The 18,003-nt window shown below is 49.6% G+C and overlaps 1 protein-coding gene across 2 annotated transcripts; it reads right to left on the bottom strand.

Annotated features, from left to right (window-relative positions):
* Positions 1-3,917: 3,917 nt before the first annotated feature.
* Positions 3,918-17,931, bottom strand: SIN3B (SIN3 transcription regulator family member B). 2 transcript variants are annotated; one of them, XM_039700366.1, is made up of 19 exons: positions 17,784-17,931; positions 17,349-17,455; positions 16,408-16,561; positions 15,169-15,432; positions 14,649-14,792; positions 14,318-14,440; positions 13,753-13,842; positions 13,390-13,508; positions 12,555-12,762; positions 11,813-11,929; positions 11,239-11,477; positions 10,556-10,739; positions 9,714-10,308; positions 8,888-9,057; positions 8,215-8,388; positions 7,846-7,938; positions 7,486-7,580; positions 6,862-7,066; positions 3,918-6,451 (listed from the first exon to the last, which is right to left on the bottom strand). In XM_039700366.1, the coding sequence occupies exons 2-19, from the start codon at positions 17,369-17,371 to the stop codon at positions 6,221-6,223; spliced, it is 3,228 nt and encodes a 1,075-aa protein (XP_039556300.1). In that variant the 5' UTR covers positions 17,372-17,455; positions 17,784-17,931; the 3' UTR covers positions 3,918-6,220. The 2 variants fall into 2 exon arrangements, with proteins under 2 accessions (XP_039556300.1, XP_039556301.1); XM_039700367.1 differs by lacking the exons at positions 14,649-14,792; positions 15,169-15,432; positions 16,408-16,561; positions 17,349-17,455; positions 17,784-17,931 and adding an exon at positions 14,523-14,526.
* Positions 17,932-18,003: the final 72 nt, after the last annotated feature.

The following is an 18,003-nucleotide window of genomic DNA, read 5'->3' as shown; positions in this document are numbered from 1 at the left end:
TCTCCTTCCTGCTCTGGAATATTCCTGGAAATAGCAAATGTGATGGGGTTTGATGCAGGCTGCACACAAACAGAACTCACGCACCTCAGCCCATGGAAATGCTGAGCATCCTCCCACGACAGAGACCTGAGTGGCTCTGTGGGTGAGCTGAGGTCTTTTCCTGAAGCCTGAGTCACAACATTTGCTGATACTACAAACAGGGAGATATCCCAGACACCAGAGCTGCAGATCCCACAGGTCTCCCAGTGATTCCAGGGGGCTCCTGCAGACTCGTGTTCTGGCAGAGGAAGGGTTTTAGTGTCAGCCTTGCAGCCTCCAGGTCAGGCTGGGCCCTTCAGAGTTCCCTTTCATTCCTTTTTATTCCTGCTCCTGCTTCCTGGCTAAACAGCACCAAGCTCCTGCACCTTTTACTGCAGAGGATGGTTAAAAGTCCTCTGGGTTGGAGCTCTTTGCACTGCAAAGCAGCAGCAGGAGCACCATGACACACCAAGGGTGGGTGGCAGAGAGGGGAGATGTTTTGCTTCCTCTGATAAAGACTGGGACAGGGAGAGCAGCAGGAAAGGAAAGGGGCCTGCAAAGGGCACGCAGGAAATCCCTGCTGGTGGGGAGATAATGGGGAGCTCCAGCCACTCCTGCCCCACAAAATGCTGCTTTTTCCCAGAGCTGAGCTATCCCACCCTGCACAATCCCTACTCTGAACCCAGAGCAGCACAAGGAGCTGCTGGTTGTGCCCAGACAACTCAGATGATGCTGTAACAGGGACTGGCAGAGCTTAAATGAGCCTTAAGATCCTTTGCTGCCAGGTCCCCTCTGCTCTAACCCCCAGAGCAAGTCCCTTCTGTGCTCTGCTCTGGAAAGCTCCTAAATCCTCTCCCATCTCCTGTTCAGAGCCCCAGTGTGGCCCTGGCCATGTGCACTGCCCAGTGGGACAGGAGGTCATGGCTGGGAGGGTGCTGAGCTTTGGGCTCTTCTCTGCAGTCCTTGCCTGGCTCTGCAGGGAAGGAAGGAAGGACAGGAGCTGGAGCCCAGGCAGTAGGAACTGTAAATTTGGTTTGGCAACCTGAGGAGCAGCTCGTTTCTTTCTCCTCGCCTCATGAATGGCCTCTTCTGTGAAGGTTGCAAATCTGAGCCTGGCTGCTGTTTGATGAGATTCTTCTATTCCAAGGAGAAAATGATCCTATTTCCTCTGCTTTCACCATATTCCCACATCCTTGTGCCGAGCGTGTCAAGAGGTGGAGTTCCACTGGCAGGGAGAGGGAAGATGCAATGTTAGATGTTTTGCTTTTGTGATTCTCTCAGGATTTATGAACCATTGCAGAATGACTCATGTGGCCACATATTTTCCATGCCTCAGCCAGGATCCTTTCCATGCTCTGTATGCAAAAAATTAGCCATAATCAGGTTCAGATAGTGTGCAAATCACAGCCCTGCTTCCTATGGGCAGGTCTCTGGAGTGGAGCAGAGAGAGGTTACTCATCGCTGCATCCTTCATTTTTCAGATGCTGTGTGATCTTTAGTGACTGCCTTAGATGCAGAACAGCTTGCCTGAAAATTCTAATGCCAGAGGTTTGTCACGGCTTGTTAACATCTCTTTAAGTCGTGTGATCCCTGCCCTGTGGGGTAACAATTTGGTTTTAAAGTAATTCATTGTGCAATAGATCATCTCCTGGGAGCAGGGGCTCTTCCATTCCGTGGCTCTGAACCCAAAAGATGTAATGCTGGAAATCAGGCTGGGGATTTCGGAGCTCAGGGGGAGGGTACAAACACCACCTGGCCTGTCCCATACATCTTGGAGGCTTGGATGAGCAAACTGTGGTGGGTAAAGGATGGGATTCACTGTGGCTGCTCTGTTCCACCACCTCCAGGGGGTTCCTGAGCAGCAGCTCAGAGCTGGCTCTGCAGGCTCTGCATGTTCAAGGTGCCCTCAAATTTCTGTCAGAGGTCCCCTCTTTGTCCCTGGGCCAGCCTGAGACTCTGCTTGGCTCCAGGGAATGCCCTCCTCTCCTCCTGCTCTCCTGTTCCTCTGGGATCCCACCCTGGGTGACCCCAGACATTCTCCTCAGCCTCACCCTGCCGAGGGAGGTTTTTCAGAGCTGCTCTTCTACTTGCTGGCACTTTTCACCTAACACCATAAAATCCACATGAAGGCATTTTCCAGGAAGCCTTTTAGCTTATTAACACCCCTACAACCCCTACAACTCAGTGTTCTGGAATAGCTTTTTGGGGGCCTTTCCCAGCAAGATAGTGACAGTGGGGTGGGGGTTACCTGGTCTGACACAGCATCATCATCATCATCATCATCATCATCATCATTCCCTTTGGATCAGGACCCTTTGGATTCATTCTTTAGCACAGGTTAAGAGTTGCTAGACTTTAATTTAGTCTGTAAATTGAATTAGTTAGTTCTAATCCAGAGGAATTGCTAAAACATGAAGAAAACCTCAATTAGTGTTTGCACACAGTTCTAGACTCTCTCACTGGCTCACAGGCCTGACCCTTCCAGTGCATCCCTCAGATGAGGAAACACATAAAAAACATCCTGGAATGTTAAATGCTGACCTCAGGTACTCCCTTTAGCAACTCTGAGTTTAATTGTGCAAACCATTCATACCTACTCCATCCTGCAACCCTGAAGGATGTTTTAAAGCTGTTTGCTGTTGTCCACTCCCTGAGATCTCCAAGTGCTCTCATGTCACATCTGGCTGTCCCTCCCCTCAGTGCAGGGAACATCCCCGTTGTGAGAGGGCCAAGAGAAGACTTGTGCAGAGTGGGCTGTGTCCTCTGAGACCCCAGCACCACCATTTTAATCCAATTACTCTGTGCAATCGAGGCACCAGAGGATTGTTATGGGGAGAAGAACAGTTTGTTTCCCTGTGAGCAAGCAGGGGGCTGCCCAGAGAGCAGAGCTGCCTTTTGTTATGGCAACGGAAGTGTTGGGGATGATGTAAAGGAAACTCCTATCAGCTCTGGGTCACATCACCACGGCTTCATTTGCAAAATCCACTCATTCATTTGTCGTGCAGAGCTCACAGGGAGCACAGTTCAACATGTTATTAGCCAGGAATTTGGGGAGGCTGGGGGAAAGGCGGGTGGAGGGTTATTTTCATGGTTGCAGTTGTGTTGTCTTAACCTGTAGCAGATGTGCTTGTGGGGTTGGGAACTGGAATCAGCCCCTTCTCTTGAGCCCTGCTTGTGTTCAGGGAGGGATTCCTGGGGCCTGTGCCCCACCTCTGGCATGGGTGCTGCTAGGGTGCAAGGAGTCACTGCCTCCAGGACACAACTCCAGGGCTGGAGGATCCCACAGGGACCAAACCCAGCCCCTGGCCCTGCATCTTTGTGAGACAGCGCTGAGCCTGGGCAGGGAAAAGCTGAAGCAGAGCTGGGAAGGACCCTCAGGGACCAAATCCAGCCCCTGTCCCTGCACAGCCATCCCAAGAGCCCCACCCTGAGCATCCCTGAGAGCTCCTGGAGCTCTGGCAGCCTTGGGAGCATTCCCTGGGCAGTGCCAGCACCCTCGGGGGCAAGAACCTTGCCCTGAGCTCCATGCCAAGCCCTGGCACAGCTCCAGCCCTTCCTATGCTTGCTTTTGAGACCTCTCTGGTGGAGCAGCTGTGCCACCCCCTGGGCTCCCTGCTGCAGGAGGGGTTTGGGCAGCTCCCACGTGAGTGCAGCCTCTTGCTTTTCTCTGCTTGCAGGAAATGTATTTCCCTTTTCCATCAGCGAGTGCACTGCTCACGCCCTCACACAGCACTTGCTGATACACAGCTGCACCAGCACACCCTGCAGCCTGTCCAGGAACTTCAACCCTTCCATTTTTCTCCCATTTAAAATCCAGTTTCAGGTAAAAGACAGTCAATTCTGGGGGTCATCACAAAGTTTAAATTAGTTGGAAAGAAACGTAAAACAGTGAGAGCTGCAGACTTTTAAAATCAATATTTTATTTTACTTGAATGTGCAAATAAATATAAAAAAAACTACATTCAAGGAGCTGGCAAAAGCAATTACAAGCCCAAAAGCAAAGATCCTTCAAACAAATGGAAGAACAAACTCTTGACTCAAGGTCGTGCAGATACACAGCTGAAACCCTCAGACATGAACAAGCCCCTCTCAAACCTGCCTGATAATCCCTTCACATCCCTTGCTACTCTCATCTTTGAGACAATAGCACTGTAAAGGGCAAAAGTCTTGCTTAATCAGTTCAGATTATAAATTAAGGTTTACAAAATAAGGATGCTTAAAAATACCTGAAGTACACTTAGAATGGGTGATGGAACAGGACGGTGCCCAGGTGTGTTGCCCACCTTGGGACACCTGGAATCAAATGCATTTTAAGCCACAAGTTGCCACCTATTCTCTAGTAAACAGTTTTCTGTATCATAAAACCATAAAATTTGGCACAATTGTCATCTCCACTGGGAGACAGCAGAGAGGTGAGCAGGACTGAGGTGTGTTTTGGTGAGCTGGCTGGAAAGGAAAGGGGGACACTGTGCTTGGCACTGGGTTGTCCCCCTGCTCCCCCCAGCCCTTGCAGAGCCTCGTGGTCTATTATCACTGCAATGAGGGCAGGGGAAGAACCTTCAGATCATTTCAGGAACCAAAGTTTAGCAGAGACCCAGCCCAGGAGGGCACGGGCTCTTGATGAAAAGTCTCTGCTGGCAGTGGTTGTGCAAGTGGCCACGAATGCCAGAGAGTGGCCTCCCTCCTTCCCTCCCACAGATTATTTTGCAAAAAAGACAAAGACTTGGGACAGTTTTCTATTAAACATACCCCAAAGGCCAATTTTTCTACTGTCAAGTGAGACAATTGCGAAACCAAATGTCGTACAGTGGAAATAACCCAGGACAAATCCTACAGGCTGCTCCTCAGGTCTGGCAGAAATCATAACCTAAAAATCAAAGCCACAGAAAGTTTCAGGGTGGGGGGGGGTTATTGCCCCAAAAGCCAGGGAAAATTGGGAAGCAAAGCTGAAAGGAGGCTGGGTATGCCTCAAAAATGTTAATTTTGTAATACACTCCACGGACAGCGTGCTTGCCCTTGGCCCCTGAAAAACAGGAGTGAAGTCACAGCGGGGCTGCAGGACAGACACCAGTAAATTTCCTTGATTTCTCACTAGATTAAGTCAGATGTAGTGTTCTGCACGGATCAGGGCAGGCTGTGTTAGGCTTCATGGCAAAAAAAGCTTCGATAGCAGTACGGACGCTCGTCTGGGATGGTTGTGGCTGGATCTCACTCTGCTCCTCGCAGATTTCCGTGTGTCCCCGCAAACCCAGCGCCTGTGCTGACCCAGCAGAAACAGCAGAGTCCGTGGGCCGGAGCTCAGCTCTCAGCTGTGCTCCGGGAGCTCCATCTGCCGATGTCACCGCTGTGCTGCAGCCCCGGGGGCAGGGCACGCTCAGGGAAACGCCCAGATCCAGAGCTGCCCACCAGCATGCAAAACACAAACCCAAAAACCAGCCAGACCTCGCAATGGACATTCCTCGCCACGGATATTCTGGAAGGCAGAGTCTGCAGTAGCTCCTCAGTTCCCAAAGCAGTGCTGGCAGCTGGAGATCTCTGGCTGGGCATCACTCCCATCCCAGCACCACAGCTCAGGGTTCTTCCCCTCAGTTCATGCTCTTGAACACTTGGTTGATGAGGGAGCATCAGAGCCTTGAGTGCTGGCCATCCCCGTGTCAGTTTTGGCATTTTTCTCACCAGAGCACCAGGAACAAGAGTCATTTGTTGCCTTGTTGGTTCACAGGGATAATGAAGCCTCCCTGTGTCAGGGGCTCTTGGCCCCTCTGGCATTCCCAGGGTACAGTGAAGAGTTCTGCAGGCTCCAAGATAGCTCAGTCAGGAAGAGAGGGAATATCAAACCCTTGGAAGTGGAAGCAGCTGCCAGCATCTGCTCAAACACCAGCCCAGCTCCACCTCTCCAACAAAGCCACTAGTGGTAGTTCACCTCCTCACTGAGCTGGTCAGCAGTGGCCTGAAGCCAGGAAACTACTAAAAAGTGTGTGGCAATGCCAAGAGCCCCCTTCCCATAAAAGCTTTTCAAAGTCTCTTCATGATGGCTGGAGGATTACACTGCAAGGAGACAAGTCTATGCCATATGGAAAATACATGATAATCCAAAGTAAAATGCTGCTTGGATAAATATCATTAATACATACATTGCATTCCCACCACTATTCTCATAGTAAATGTGCTTCACCAGCAGAGCTCTGCCTTGTCTGGGTGCTCAGGGTGAAGCAGGACGGCGGCTGTACTGGACTCTGTATCTGTTCACTGGCACCCCGTGGACATTCACTGTCTCACAGGTGGTTTTGCAGGGCACCATCTCCTCGTCCTCATCCCCCATCAGCCAGTCTTGAACCAGGTCCACGGCCTCCATGGACACGTTCTCCTCCAGCCACCGGTTGTGCCACTCCTCGAACTGCTGGTGGTGCTTCAGCAGCACCACGGGCTGGACCTGGGAGCAGGGCAGTAAAGATCACTGAGAGGCTCCTGGGGGAAAAGCCAAAGCCCTCCGCTCTACCTGAGGTGTGCAAATAGTGTGCAATGCTTTGAGAACAACACAAACGGAAACAGGAAACCACAGACCGTTTAACCACCCCTATTTCCTAATGGCTGCCACTCACGCTTAAAATTTGCATGTAAAGAAAAGGTTGCTAAACTAATCCAAAGTACAGAGCATTTAGCAGCTCTCCTCTGTGTTACACCCAACACAGAGCAGTAACTTTTGGGTGCAGCTTGCAGGAATTCAGCCACAATTCCTGCAACTGGTATTGTGGAATCGGAATTATTGGTACCTGCGTTTTGCCTCCCACCCCCAACCTCTGCTACCACCTGGGCTGCAGAGGCAGCAAAAGGGAGATGTACCTGCTTGGCTCTGCAGAGAGCTCCCCTCCTGTACATGTAATCCTCGGAGTTCATGATGAACATCATCTTGTGGGTGTTGAGCTTGAAGCGGCAGTCGACGTTGCAGGCGCTCTCCACCCCGATCAGCCGCTTCCAGGAGCTCTTGACCTCGCTGCGCAGGGCCCTCACCTGCTTGCACTGCCACTTGCGAAACTTCTTCAGGTTTCTGGAGCAAAACAAGGATGACAAAGCATGTGTCACACCTGGTGAAGTGCTCTCCTCAGCTGACAGGGCTCACAGCACAAGGATGGGACTTGTATTTGCACGTTTCATTTTTCAGGCTCTCTCCAGGATCTTCCTCTGTACCCTCTGACAAATATTTAGTGAAATGGGAACAAAGTAGACCCAAAATCCCATCCAGAGTCCATCCTGCTTCATTCCAAACACAGTTCCACGAACAAATCTCAGTGCAGTGGTCATAAATTTCTCCTTCAGCATTCCCATGCAGCTCACTGGCCTGGAGCAGCCCCTCAAAGGTGAGTGCATTCCCCCAGGGCTGGCACATCACCCAAAGCCCCTGGCACACGGGCAGGGAGGAGGCAGCAGCAGCAGCAGCTGCTGCAGGTGTGGCTCAGGGCAGCTCACCTTTGCAGAAAGACTGGTTTCAGGAGGAAGCCATCGTTCTGGTTGTTGGGAGCTCCTTCCACCCCAACGTACTGCTCCATGTAGTTTGCCAGGTGCTGCACAAGGGAGACAAGTTCCAGTGAGATTTCACTTCATCAGGACAAAGAACACTGCAAAGAACCTGTTTATTTCCAAGCTGATTGTTCTGAGGCTGATTTAGGTTGATACTCTTTTGCTAATGTACCATTTCAGTCATCTGCCCACCCTCCTGGCAAACTTGTCCTCCTGGCAAAGCCTCACAGTTTGGAGCAATAAAGGAGGGAAAGCATTCTTAGACATCTTCTCTGTGGTACACAGACCCTATGGTCACTGTGGTGTTACCTGGACCTCCACAGGATCTTCCGTCTGGGTTTCTTCTGTATCCAGCAGCTCAATGGTCATGATCACCTGTCCTTTCCTCTGGAGAAACATGACCTGTGATAAAGTTACAGAAAATATTTGCCACAGGGGTTCACAATAAAATGCTGCATATTCACAAGTCATTTGGACAACAAATAGAAGCTAGGAGAGAAGCAGCAGGGCTTCTCAGCGAGCCACAATGTCTCCTCACTGTCTGTGCTCTGATTTTGGTACCTTCACTCTCTCACCTTGGAGCTTCCAAACCCAGCTTCTCCCAGGTGAAGTACCACCTGGGAGATTTTCTGAAGTTTTTCAGTGATTTTGTGAAGTTCCCTGGCAGCAAGGTCTCACCTTGAAGCAGTTCTCATCTGCCATGCACCGTTCAGCCTTCCACTGGTAGCTGGTCTCCTTTGCTGCCCGGACACAGCGGGATGACAAATTACCCCCAGCAGCTCCTCGCTTCCTCTCGTTCAGGTAGAGCTCAACCACCTTCAAGCAGATGTCATCGCTCACTAGATGGTGAAGCTTCCATTAAAAAAGGGGGAATTCAGTCAGCAAGCCTGGGCCAAGAGTTAACTTCAGTGTGTCATGAAAGGAGTGTAAAATTCAGCATGGCATCACACTCAGCTGAAGCAGAAAACTCCAGAGACTTCCCACGTTTCCCTCTCTTTCTCATGAAGGAGAGGAGAGGAGAGGAGAGGAGCTGATGTGCCTTAACTAGAAAGCTACAGCTGGAAGACAGATTTGAGTAAGAAGGACCTGACATTTTTTGTGTTGCCTCAGATATATTTTGATCATGGCAGAATTTTGAAAAGACTGGAACTCAAAAAAACATTGGGAAAGACCAGAAAGAATAAATCCCTAAGACGTTCTTTGTATGGAAGCCAAATTCTGTCACTAAATTTCTGCTGGGGCATTTCCCTGTCAGATCTAACTTTTCTCTGGATTTGCTCTGAGCTCAGTGCAGGGACTGGGAGAAGGCTGGCTGTGTGTGAGGGAGATGAGCAGCCCAGCCCAGGCTCACCTGGCGCACGATGTTCTGCACCAGCTTGTCCATGGTGAAGCCGATGTAGGCGTGGATGGTGAACATCTCCCGCAGGGTGTCCTCGTACTGCGTGGGGTCGATGTTCCCGTCCAGCAGGCTCCTCACCATGTCCAGGAAGGCTGGGTAGTACTCCTCCAGCTCCACCTCACCTGGCCAGGGCAAAGCGAGCTCATTTCACACACAGAACAGGCAGAGTGAAGTCAAGCAGTGCAAGAGGCAGCACTGCACAAGAACCACAAAACCCAGTGCAGAGAGTGACATCACAGACAGGCAGATCCCTGCCAGCTGCCCTGACAGGCTGGGACAGTTTTCCTCATCCACAAAACCCAGTGCAGAGAGTGACATCACAGACAGGCAGATCCCTGCCAGCTGCCCTGACAGGCTGGGACAGTTTTCCTCATCCACAAAACCCAGTGCAGAGAGTGACATCACAGACAGGCAGATCCCTGCCAGCTGCCCTGACAGGCTGGGACAGTTTTCCTCATGCACTTCCAGGACTGCCCTGGGCAATAACTATTTCTTTGTGGGGCTGTTTCCATTGTAAATCAAAGTAACGGATTCCTACAGTGAGGTACCTGAGAACACCTGAGCACAGGAAGGGCTGGCAGGAAGTCTCTGTGAAGCAGCCTGTGACACCCTGACTGCCCTGCTGAAGGAGCTGTGTCCACAACTCACCAACACAGCAGAGGATTGCACCTCCACACCCCTCACAGAGCTGCCTGCTGGCCCTGGTGACTCAGACATACACAATGGAGCACTGGCACCCAGAGCATTATGAATGAACTAAGCCCTGCATTATCCTTACTTGGTTGTTTCAGTCTTAGCTCCATGGCTGGATCATTGGTTTTTTCTTTCCTCCCTTCACAGAGGAGCTTCTCTCTCTCTTTCTCAGTCCGATATTCCAGAAGCTGCTTCTGGGCCTGGCGATAAATCTTTAGAAGCCTGGAGCACAGAGTCTGGTGAAGGCGCAGGAAGAAATACCAATTATTATTGACAAAGAAGAGGCTGTAAACATCATCCAGGGTGTTGTGGGGCTCAGCAGCTGTCACATCACAGAAGGTTGCTTTGGTCTCCAAAGGACTGCTTGGAGGTCCAGGCACGTGTTTTTTCCGCAGCTCAGGAGTATCCAGGTTCTGCCCCTGGTGGTTTTCTCTGTCCTCATCTGTTGATTCCTCAGAAATGTTGTGTTCAGGTGGCTGAGAGAAGAACAGCTCAGGTATGAAGTGATGCACAATCTGCCTGATGGTTGCCTGATCCTCCTTTTGGATGGTGGGCTGCCTTTTCACGTAATAGCTGATAAGAGATGCTGCATCTTCCAAAATCTGCTTGTCTTCATAGATGAAGATAAGATGAGGCTCGTTGGTGGATGAGCTCCTACCCTCTGAATGCTGCTCCTGGTGCTGTAATCAAGAGACAAACAGATAAAGATCCTTCCAATGCATGCTCAAGAGCATTTCTGCCAGGAGGAATAAGCCAGTGTAACACTGTGCTTGGGACAGCTGATTTCCAACCACTGGTTGGTGATTTCCACAGCTGGTTTTGATCTGATTTCCAACCTCTTCCACACGGTCCCAGGTGCTATGGACACACCTGGGTCACACCAGCAAGGGAGGGAATGGAGGAGGGCTCACTCCCTGTCATACCCACCTCATCATAGACACTCTCAATTTCATTCAGCAAGCTCTTGGAGCGCAGAGCTTTGGTGTCATTCTGCTTGAAGTTGACAGCCTGGTGGTCCAGGGATTTCAGATAGGCCTTCTCATACTGCTCCCTCCAAATCTTGTTGAAGCCCTGCTGGGCCTCCCTCCATTCTTCCTCTTTTGCTTTCAATCTGCATAAATTAACAATCTACATCAGTTTAGACAGACAGGCACAGAAACACACCCAAAACATTTCAGTGTGGTGCAGGAAGAAATTATCAGTGGTAAACTAGAACTGATTCCTGGAAGCAATGAATAAATTTGAGAAAGCACAATCAGTGATAATGAGTTGAAACGACACCTACAGAATCACAAAACCATTTAGGTTGGAGAAGACCTCTGAGATCACCAAGTCTGACCTTTGACCAATCACTGCTTTATCAACCAGACCAGAGCAGCAAGTGCCATATCCAGTTGATTTTTGAACAGCTCCAGGGATGGGGACTCCACCACCTCCCTGAACACCCCCTTCCAACGTTTAACAACTTTTTCTGTGAAGAAATTCCCCCTGATGTCCAACCAGAACTTCCAGCAGTGCAGGCTGAGGCTACATCCTCACATTTTATTTTTTAAAACTGCTTTAAAAATCCTTTTTCAGCTTCTTAAAGAACACAGCACCATGGGAATTACCTCTTAAGAACCACAGGGACAGCAGTGACTGGGTTTTTCTTCAGACTCTCGATGATCTCTGGTGCTTTGTCACCGTAGATGCGATAGATGGCCCGGCGCTGGATCACCTCTGAGGTTCCTCCCAAACAATCATCCAGGCGAAACTTCTCCTGGTCCTCCTGGGTCAGGCGGGACAGCTTTTTCTGCACACTCTCCAGCACACGGATTGTGGCTAAATTGGTCTCCAGGACAACATCCAGCTGTTGAGAGTGCCCAGAAATCAGTGTCAGAACAGGCAGAGCAGGAACAGCCCAGGTTTGTGGAAGGTGTTCCAGCCCCACGGGGTGGAGCCAGGAAGCAGCAGGAAGGTTTTTACTGGAACAGACCTCTGCCAGCTCTCCCAAAGGTCACACGCAATTTAGAACTGGATTCATGCCTAGGAAGAACTATTAGACTCCAAGCACAGCACACCAAACTCCATCTCACACCAACAAAAGCCAATAGAACTTTCAGGAACTGGCCACTAATTAGTTCAGCAAAATCCAGAGGTTTTGCTTTCTGAGGGAGCAGAAAGGGGGCTCAGCAGCACAGGTACCTCAAAGCGCTCGTCCTCGCAGCGGTGCAGCTGCTCCTCATATGGAGTCTTCTTGGAGCTGACAAAAGTGGAGTCTTCAGACCAGGATGGAAACGAAACCCAGGTATCATTTAACACCTGCAACAGTGCAGAGACATGACATTGAGCAGGGCCTTCTGAGCCCAGAGCTGGTCTCATGGGGTTCTCTCTCTTGTCTTTTTGCATAGTTCTTTCCTGAGGTTCTGTAGGACATTCCAGGCCTAATTCCCAGGTCACTGCTCCCCAGATTTAAAGTCTGTGTGGAACTGCAGGGCCCTGTTCAGAAAACTCAGTAACACCTTCACTATCACCTCATAAACAGAGATCACTCTGCTGTGATCAGCAGCTGTAAATAAAGGAGGCAGTGCTCCCCACAACAGCAGGAATGGCACCTCAGCCACTGTCTCATGGGGCTCTTCCAGAGAAAAAATGTTCCCAAAGGCCATACTGGCCCACTGGTAGAAAATTAATTCAGGATATTCAATATTGTTTTCTGTCTATAGAAATAAGTTCCTGTCTGCATGCAGACTCAAAAGGTATTAGAGATGTGTTTTGAGACAGGTTTAGATAAAATTAGTGAAATGTGGGTATTATTTCAATAAATTAGCTGAATAAATTGAATTAGCACTGAAAAGGGGACTCCACATGCAGCAGCTGTGGCACGAACCGCCCCACTGCAATTTCTATGTGTGTTCAGGGATTGAACAGCCTGACCCCAGAGTACCTCCTTGCAAATGGCTGTTCTCCCACTGCACTTTGGCTGCTGGTAGGTTTTTGGGAGAGCCCTGTAGCTGGATCCGATGCGTTTGCAGGACGCGTAATCGATTTCCCGGCTCATTCCATCCCCGGAGCGGTCGCTCAGTGGAGAAGCAAAGGAAAGCTCTTTCACACCAAGGAAGGACTTGAACTGTGCAAAGAGTTCTGGGAATTTCCTTCAAAAACACAAGTATTTTGTTATTTCAGTGTGACAGGTTTAGGGTGGTTAATGCGTGTCATGAAAGGGAGGCAGAGATATCTAAACAAACTCAGCAGCGCAGGGAGAAATCTTTCACCAACATCTCACCTCTGTTATCATTCTCTCTGAATTGCTCTAGGGTTTGTTTTTTCCACTTAAGGTAGGAAAATTATTTCCCTTCACCACACAAACACTCCCCTTAAGTGCCTGAGCAGAAACTGATCCTTGCCATTTGACTCTCCCTGTTCTGCTGCAAGCCAAACAGCTCAGGAGGCTCACAGCAGAGCTGGAGCTGTTTATCCTTCTCACAGCCCTGTGCTCAGATTTCATGTTTATACCTTTATTAGTCTTTGAGATATTAAATGGGAAGTGTGAACGACAGAGGAAAATATCTTCCTCACAACACTCGTTAAGAGCTGTATAGATAAATTTAAAGGTTCAGATTTTATTACTAGATCAAACTTAATTTTCTTACCTGCTAGCCAGGAAATACTTCTAAATTAAATACAAAACTTCTGTAAAAAACTTCACAATGTGCCCAAAAAAATAACAAGAATAGGACCTACAAAGTACCACATGGCAGAGAGGTAAGTTAGTAACTTACCCTAAAAAGGGTGTAACCAGCTGGAGCAACTCAGAGCCAGAGACCAACTCCTGGTTGAAGAGAGCAATGCAACGCAGAAAATTTTCATAAACCTCCTGGCTCTTGAGCACCCTGCGCACCTGCAGCAGTTTGGAGAGATGATCACAGCACCTGAATGCCACTTGTATTGAGAAAATTATTCATTATCAGTCTATTCATCTTCCAAACCCACCTATTTTAATTTTTGTTGGTCTTTCTCTACCTGAAAAGTCAGGGAATGTCTTAAGTGCTGACACACAAGTTGTATAGAAAACCAACAAATTAACAACCATGTAAAAGGCTGAAGATAAGTCCAGAGAATGTGGGAAAAGGACAAATACTGACCTTGTCAAAGAAGGAAAACTCTTGCAGTGTCCCATATTTCCCCACTGTTGCGACTGACAGATCTTTGGTACCTCGCAGCTTCATTTTCTTCTGTTAAAAGAACAAGCAGTTATATTTAAAATGCTGTGACTCAAATGCCATCAAATTCCACTCCGTTGACACAGAACAGCTCCCTGCAAAGGCTGAGACCCTGTATTTCCCCAGCAGTGATCTGGCATTGCTGTGTCACGTCCTCACAGCAATCTCTGTCAAATTTGTCTCCCAGCTAAGAAGAAACAACAAAAAAAGATAATCACTTGAGATTCTGCATAGAAGCAATAAATTGTCCCCTACCAGGGCCAATACTTAGCACAGAAGCTCGTGATATTTAGTATCAAACATGTTACCACACACATTTCAAAATGCATTAAAAATTCCCTTTTTCTACAGCAATTAAAATAACTCAAAATTTTGTTTCTCATACACCTACATACATCAAAGATACTACTCATTACACCTTTATCTCAGCAATTACTAAGCACAAGTAATATGAGGTTATTCTAAGTTTTTACTTGCTGAAAGATACCTTTGCTGGGCCAGAAACAGGACGCAGCAGCAGCGGCCTGGATCGCTTCTTGCTGTGCTCCAGATTCTTCTCATGCTCAGTTTTCTGGACACTGTTCACTTCACATGGTCCATTTCCTGTGAACTGAAGTAAATAAATAATGATTTCAACATTCTCCTCACAAACAAAGAGTCCTAACAGGACACAGAGCACGTGGTTAAGTCACCTGTTCTGAGAAAATCCAAACAATGAAGAGGAGCAATGTTCATTACTGGCTGTTTGATTTTCCATGTTTTGAATATTCTACATGCAGAAAGAGCATTCAATATCCTGCCCTGCTCTCAGCACATACCAAAGACCTTTTTGCCTCTGGGAGGAACTGTCCAAACTCTGAGAGCAGATCCTCCTGTCCCCGGAACAGATTGGCCACTTCAGTGAACACTTCCTCCTCTGACATGCCCCGGAAGGGTCGGCCCTTGGTGTTCAGCTGCTCTTTCTGGAAGGAGACACACAGATGTTCAACAGAGTCAAAAGATCCCCCACTCTGCCAGAAAACTCACCCTGAGCCAAAAACACAAATGCCACAGAACTTGAAAGGACTCTGAGGCAGCCCCAGGTTCTTACAGAGCCTCCTCTCACACACAGGATCACAAAATCAACTGAAGGTGAGTAAGGACAGGGCTGGCTACAACATCTTTATACCCCACAAAGTTCCACAGTTTTCTCACTTTTTGTCATTCCCTGTGAATATCGATGAAGACAAGTCCTTGGGAACTCCAAGTCTGTTCAACAGGCAGAGATTAAATTTGACAACCACAACTCCAACAGCTCCAGTGTCAACCCACTGCCTCCTCCACAGGAGACTTTTTTACCTGGTAAGTGTGAAGAATTTCTAGGAAGGATCTGTAAATCTCTGGATGGTCAAGGAAACGTGTTTTGATCTTATTCACATAACTGATGGCATTATTGAACTCCACAGAATCAGATTCCAAGGGAATTTGAGATTTATCTTCTTTGTAGGGAAGCTGCTGCCGGAACTCCTCGGAGCAGTCGCTGTGGTTGTGGGAATTCTCCTGGGAGTAGTGCAAGACCAGCCCACTGCCAGGGAGTGCACTGGGAACAGGCTCTGGGGGCACCTGGGGGCACAGGACACACGAGATGGGTTGGAAAAAGATCAGGGAGCAGCTCAACAACAACCCAGCAGCAGTGCTGGCAAGGTCTCCAGCTAAAAAATATTGTCCCGTGAAGAAGGAAGGAAAAGTTTTTCAGTCACCAAAAAATTTCCCTACCTGTTTTATTAACTCCACCAGTTAAAATAATGCCTGAAGTTCTCCCTGGCGTAGGAACCACCTGATTTGTGGCTGTCACAGCCTTACTGGCCTTACTTGAGAGGCTGCACCAAACACCAGTGCAGGTTCTGCTGCCAGTTTTAAGTGGTATATTAAACATAACACCCTTACAGGTGTTAATTCCTAAGTAACAGAGATCTGAGGGAGCTGAGATTTAAAAGGTAGTTCCTGCTGCTAACTGGAGTTAAACCACAAGTTTATCAGCAGAATTCATGTATGGTTCTGTTTCAGCTCCACAACCACAAATAATAACAAAAAACAAGCAGGGGCAACACCCATCTGCATCCCAGCAAGTGTGTTTAACACCAACAGTACCTGATGGGGATTCCATGATCTTATAGATCTCTCCTAACAATTCAATGATTTCACAGTTCTTTTGCCTGTTTCCTAAGCAAGTTTCCTGGTTTCTCAGTGGAAGACTGAGAAATTCCAATTTCAGTTTCCAAACACGACTGAAATGTTTGGTGTTGCAGTGGTGTTTCCATGCAGAATCATCATTCCTGTGTAAGTCAAACTACCTGGTTTGAGAATAAATTAGGAGTTGGAACCAGGTGACCTTTAAGGCGCCTTCCAATCTAAAGTACTCTATGATTCTTTGAATAAACATTTAAATTTATATTACACCCATTATGACAGGTTTGAAAACCATCTAAAAACAACAGCAACGTGCACTACACATAAATCTGCACAGCCTAAACTGTGCAGACATGTCCAGTGACACATGGAACAGTTTATTTAGAGAATGAGAGCTCTGTGACCTACCTGACTATTCAAAGGTGACTGTATACTTAATTTCCCATTCTTTGGAATCTCTATCCTGTAGCCCAGAGGAAGAAATGCATTGAATCCTACAATGAGGTCAGGATGCTCATGGAAAAGCTGAGAAACACGTCGGATGACTCCAGGTGTGTCAATGCTAAAATTGAGAGGGGTTTGTTACTTGTATCCAAATCAGAAACACAAGTTAAGCCCAGAAAATACCAAGAGAAATGTGAAGTATCTGGTAACTTAGGGATGCAATTATTTTTTAAAAAAGTAGCCCAATTAGAAGGAATGAGCACTGCAGCTTCACCCTGGGATGTTACCCATGGAGAGGAGAGAGGAGAGAGGAGTGTGCAGCTTGGCAAAGGGGCAGGACAGACAGCCAACACCTCCAGGGCTGGCAGGTCACAGCTTCTGCTCAGGCTGCTTCACTTATTTCCCAGATGTGTGTTTCAGAGTGGAAAGCAAAAGCAGATTTGCTTTCTCCTGTGGATTTCACCTCTGGAAAATGATGGGATGGGCAGAAGTACTCCAGCTTCACAGGACTGCACCACTGGGGCACAGGGCAGTGAGTGTGCAGAGGGGGAATGATGGGGTGAAGGCTGGGGGGCTCTGCCCAGGCAGAGAGACCCCACAAAGGCTGAGACCTGAGGGAAGGGCTGGAGCTGTGGCAGGGCTTGGCATGGAGCTCAGGGCAAGGTTCTTGCCCCCGAGGGTGCTGGCACTGCCCAGGCTGCCCAGGGAATGGTCCCAGCCCCAAGGCTGCCAGAGCTCCAGGAGCTCTCAGGGATGCTCAGGGTGGGATTTTTGGGGTGTCTGTGCAGGGACAGGGGCTGGGCTGAGCATCCCTGGGGGACCCTCCCAGCTCAGGATGTTCTGGGGCTCTGTGAAAGGCTGAGGAGCTCCCTGGAGCACCCTGGGGTGCAGGACCCTGGCTTTACCTCTGGCTCTTAAACTCCTTCATGATCTCCAGGAAGCCGTTGTAGGTGGCAGGGTCGCTGCCAAAGCGAATCTTGACCTGGTCCAGGTAGGAAAGGGCATCCTCCACCTGCGGGGAGAGCACGCTGAGCCCTGGAGCCCCCAGAACTGGGGCGGGGGCACCTCAAGACACTCCGGGGGGTGGGACCGGGCCCCGGGGGAGCCCCGCAGCACCGGCGAGGGGCACTCGGTACCGGTGAGGGGCCGGAGGGCCCGGTGGCTCCCCGGGGGTGTCAGGGCACGGAGCGGGGCACGGCACCGGGGAGCCGGGAACCGGTCCCCGGGGAGGATACCGCGGTACCAGAGAGAACAGCAGGGCCGGGGAGAGGGGCACGGCCCGGGGAAAGGGGAACAGGCCCGGGGACCCCTCACGGCACCGGGGGAACGGGGCACGGTACCGGGGGAACGGGATGCGGCCCCAGGGGACCCCACGGAGCCGGCGGAGGAGGGCGGGGAACCCCCGGCGCGAGGGGGACAAGCCCCCGGGACACCCCCCGATACCAGCGGGTGAGGGACCAGCCCTGTGGGGCGAGCTCGGCACCGCGGCCGGGACAGCGCAGGTCACGGCGGGGGCGGGCGGGGCCGTCCCGGGGGGGCGAGGAGCGGCCTGACCCCAGA

This window comes from Passer montanus, unplaced genomic scaffold (genome assembly GCF_014805655.1).
Source record: "Passer montanus isolate IOZ18808 unplaced genomic scaffold, ASM1480565v1 scaffold140, whole genome shotgun sequence".
NCBI lineage: Eukaryota > Metazoa > Chordata > Aves > Passeriformes > Passeridae > Passer > Passer montanus.
The sequence above is the reverse complement of the archived record's forward strand: the minus strand, read 5'-3'. Positions and strand labels throughout refer to the sequence as shown.

Coding starts and splice junctions, on each gene's coding strand:
- SIN3B (XM_039700366.1), bottom strand. CDS start 17,371: ATGAAGGAGTTTAAGAGCCAGAG. Junction 10,309..10,555: donor TTGAGAGTGTCTATGATGAG/GTGGGTATGACA, acceptor TCTTGATTACAG/CACCAGGAGCAGCATTCAGA. Junction 8,389..8,887: donor TGCAGAACATCGTGCGCCAG/GTGAGCCTGGGC, acceptor TTTTAATGGAAG/CTTCACCATCTAGTGAGCGA.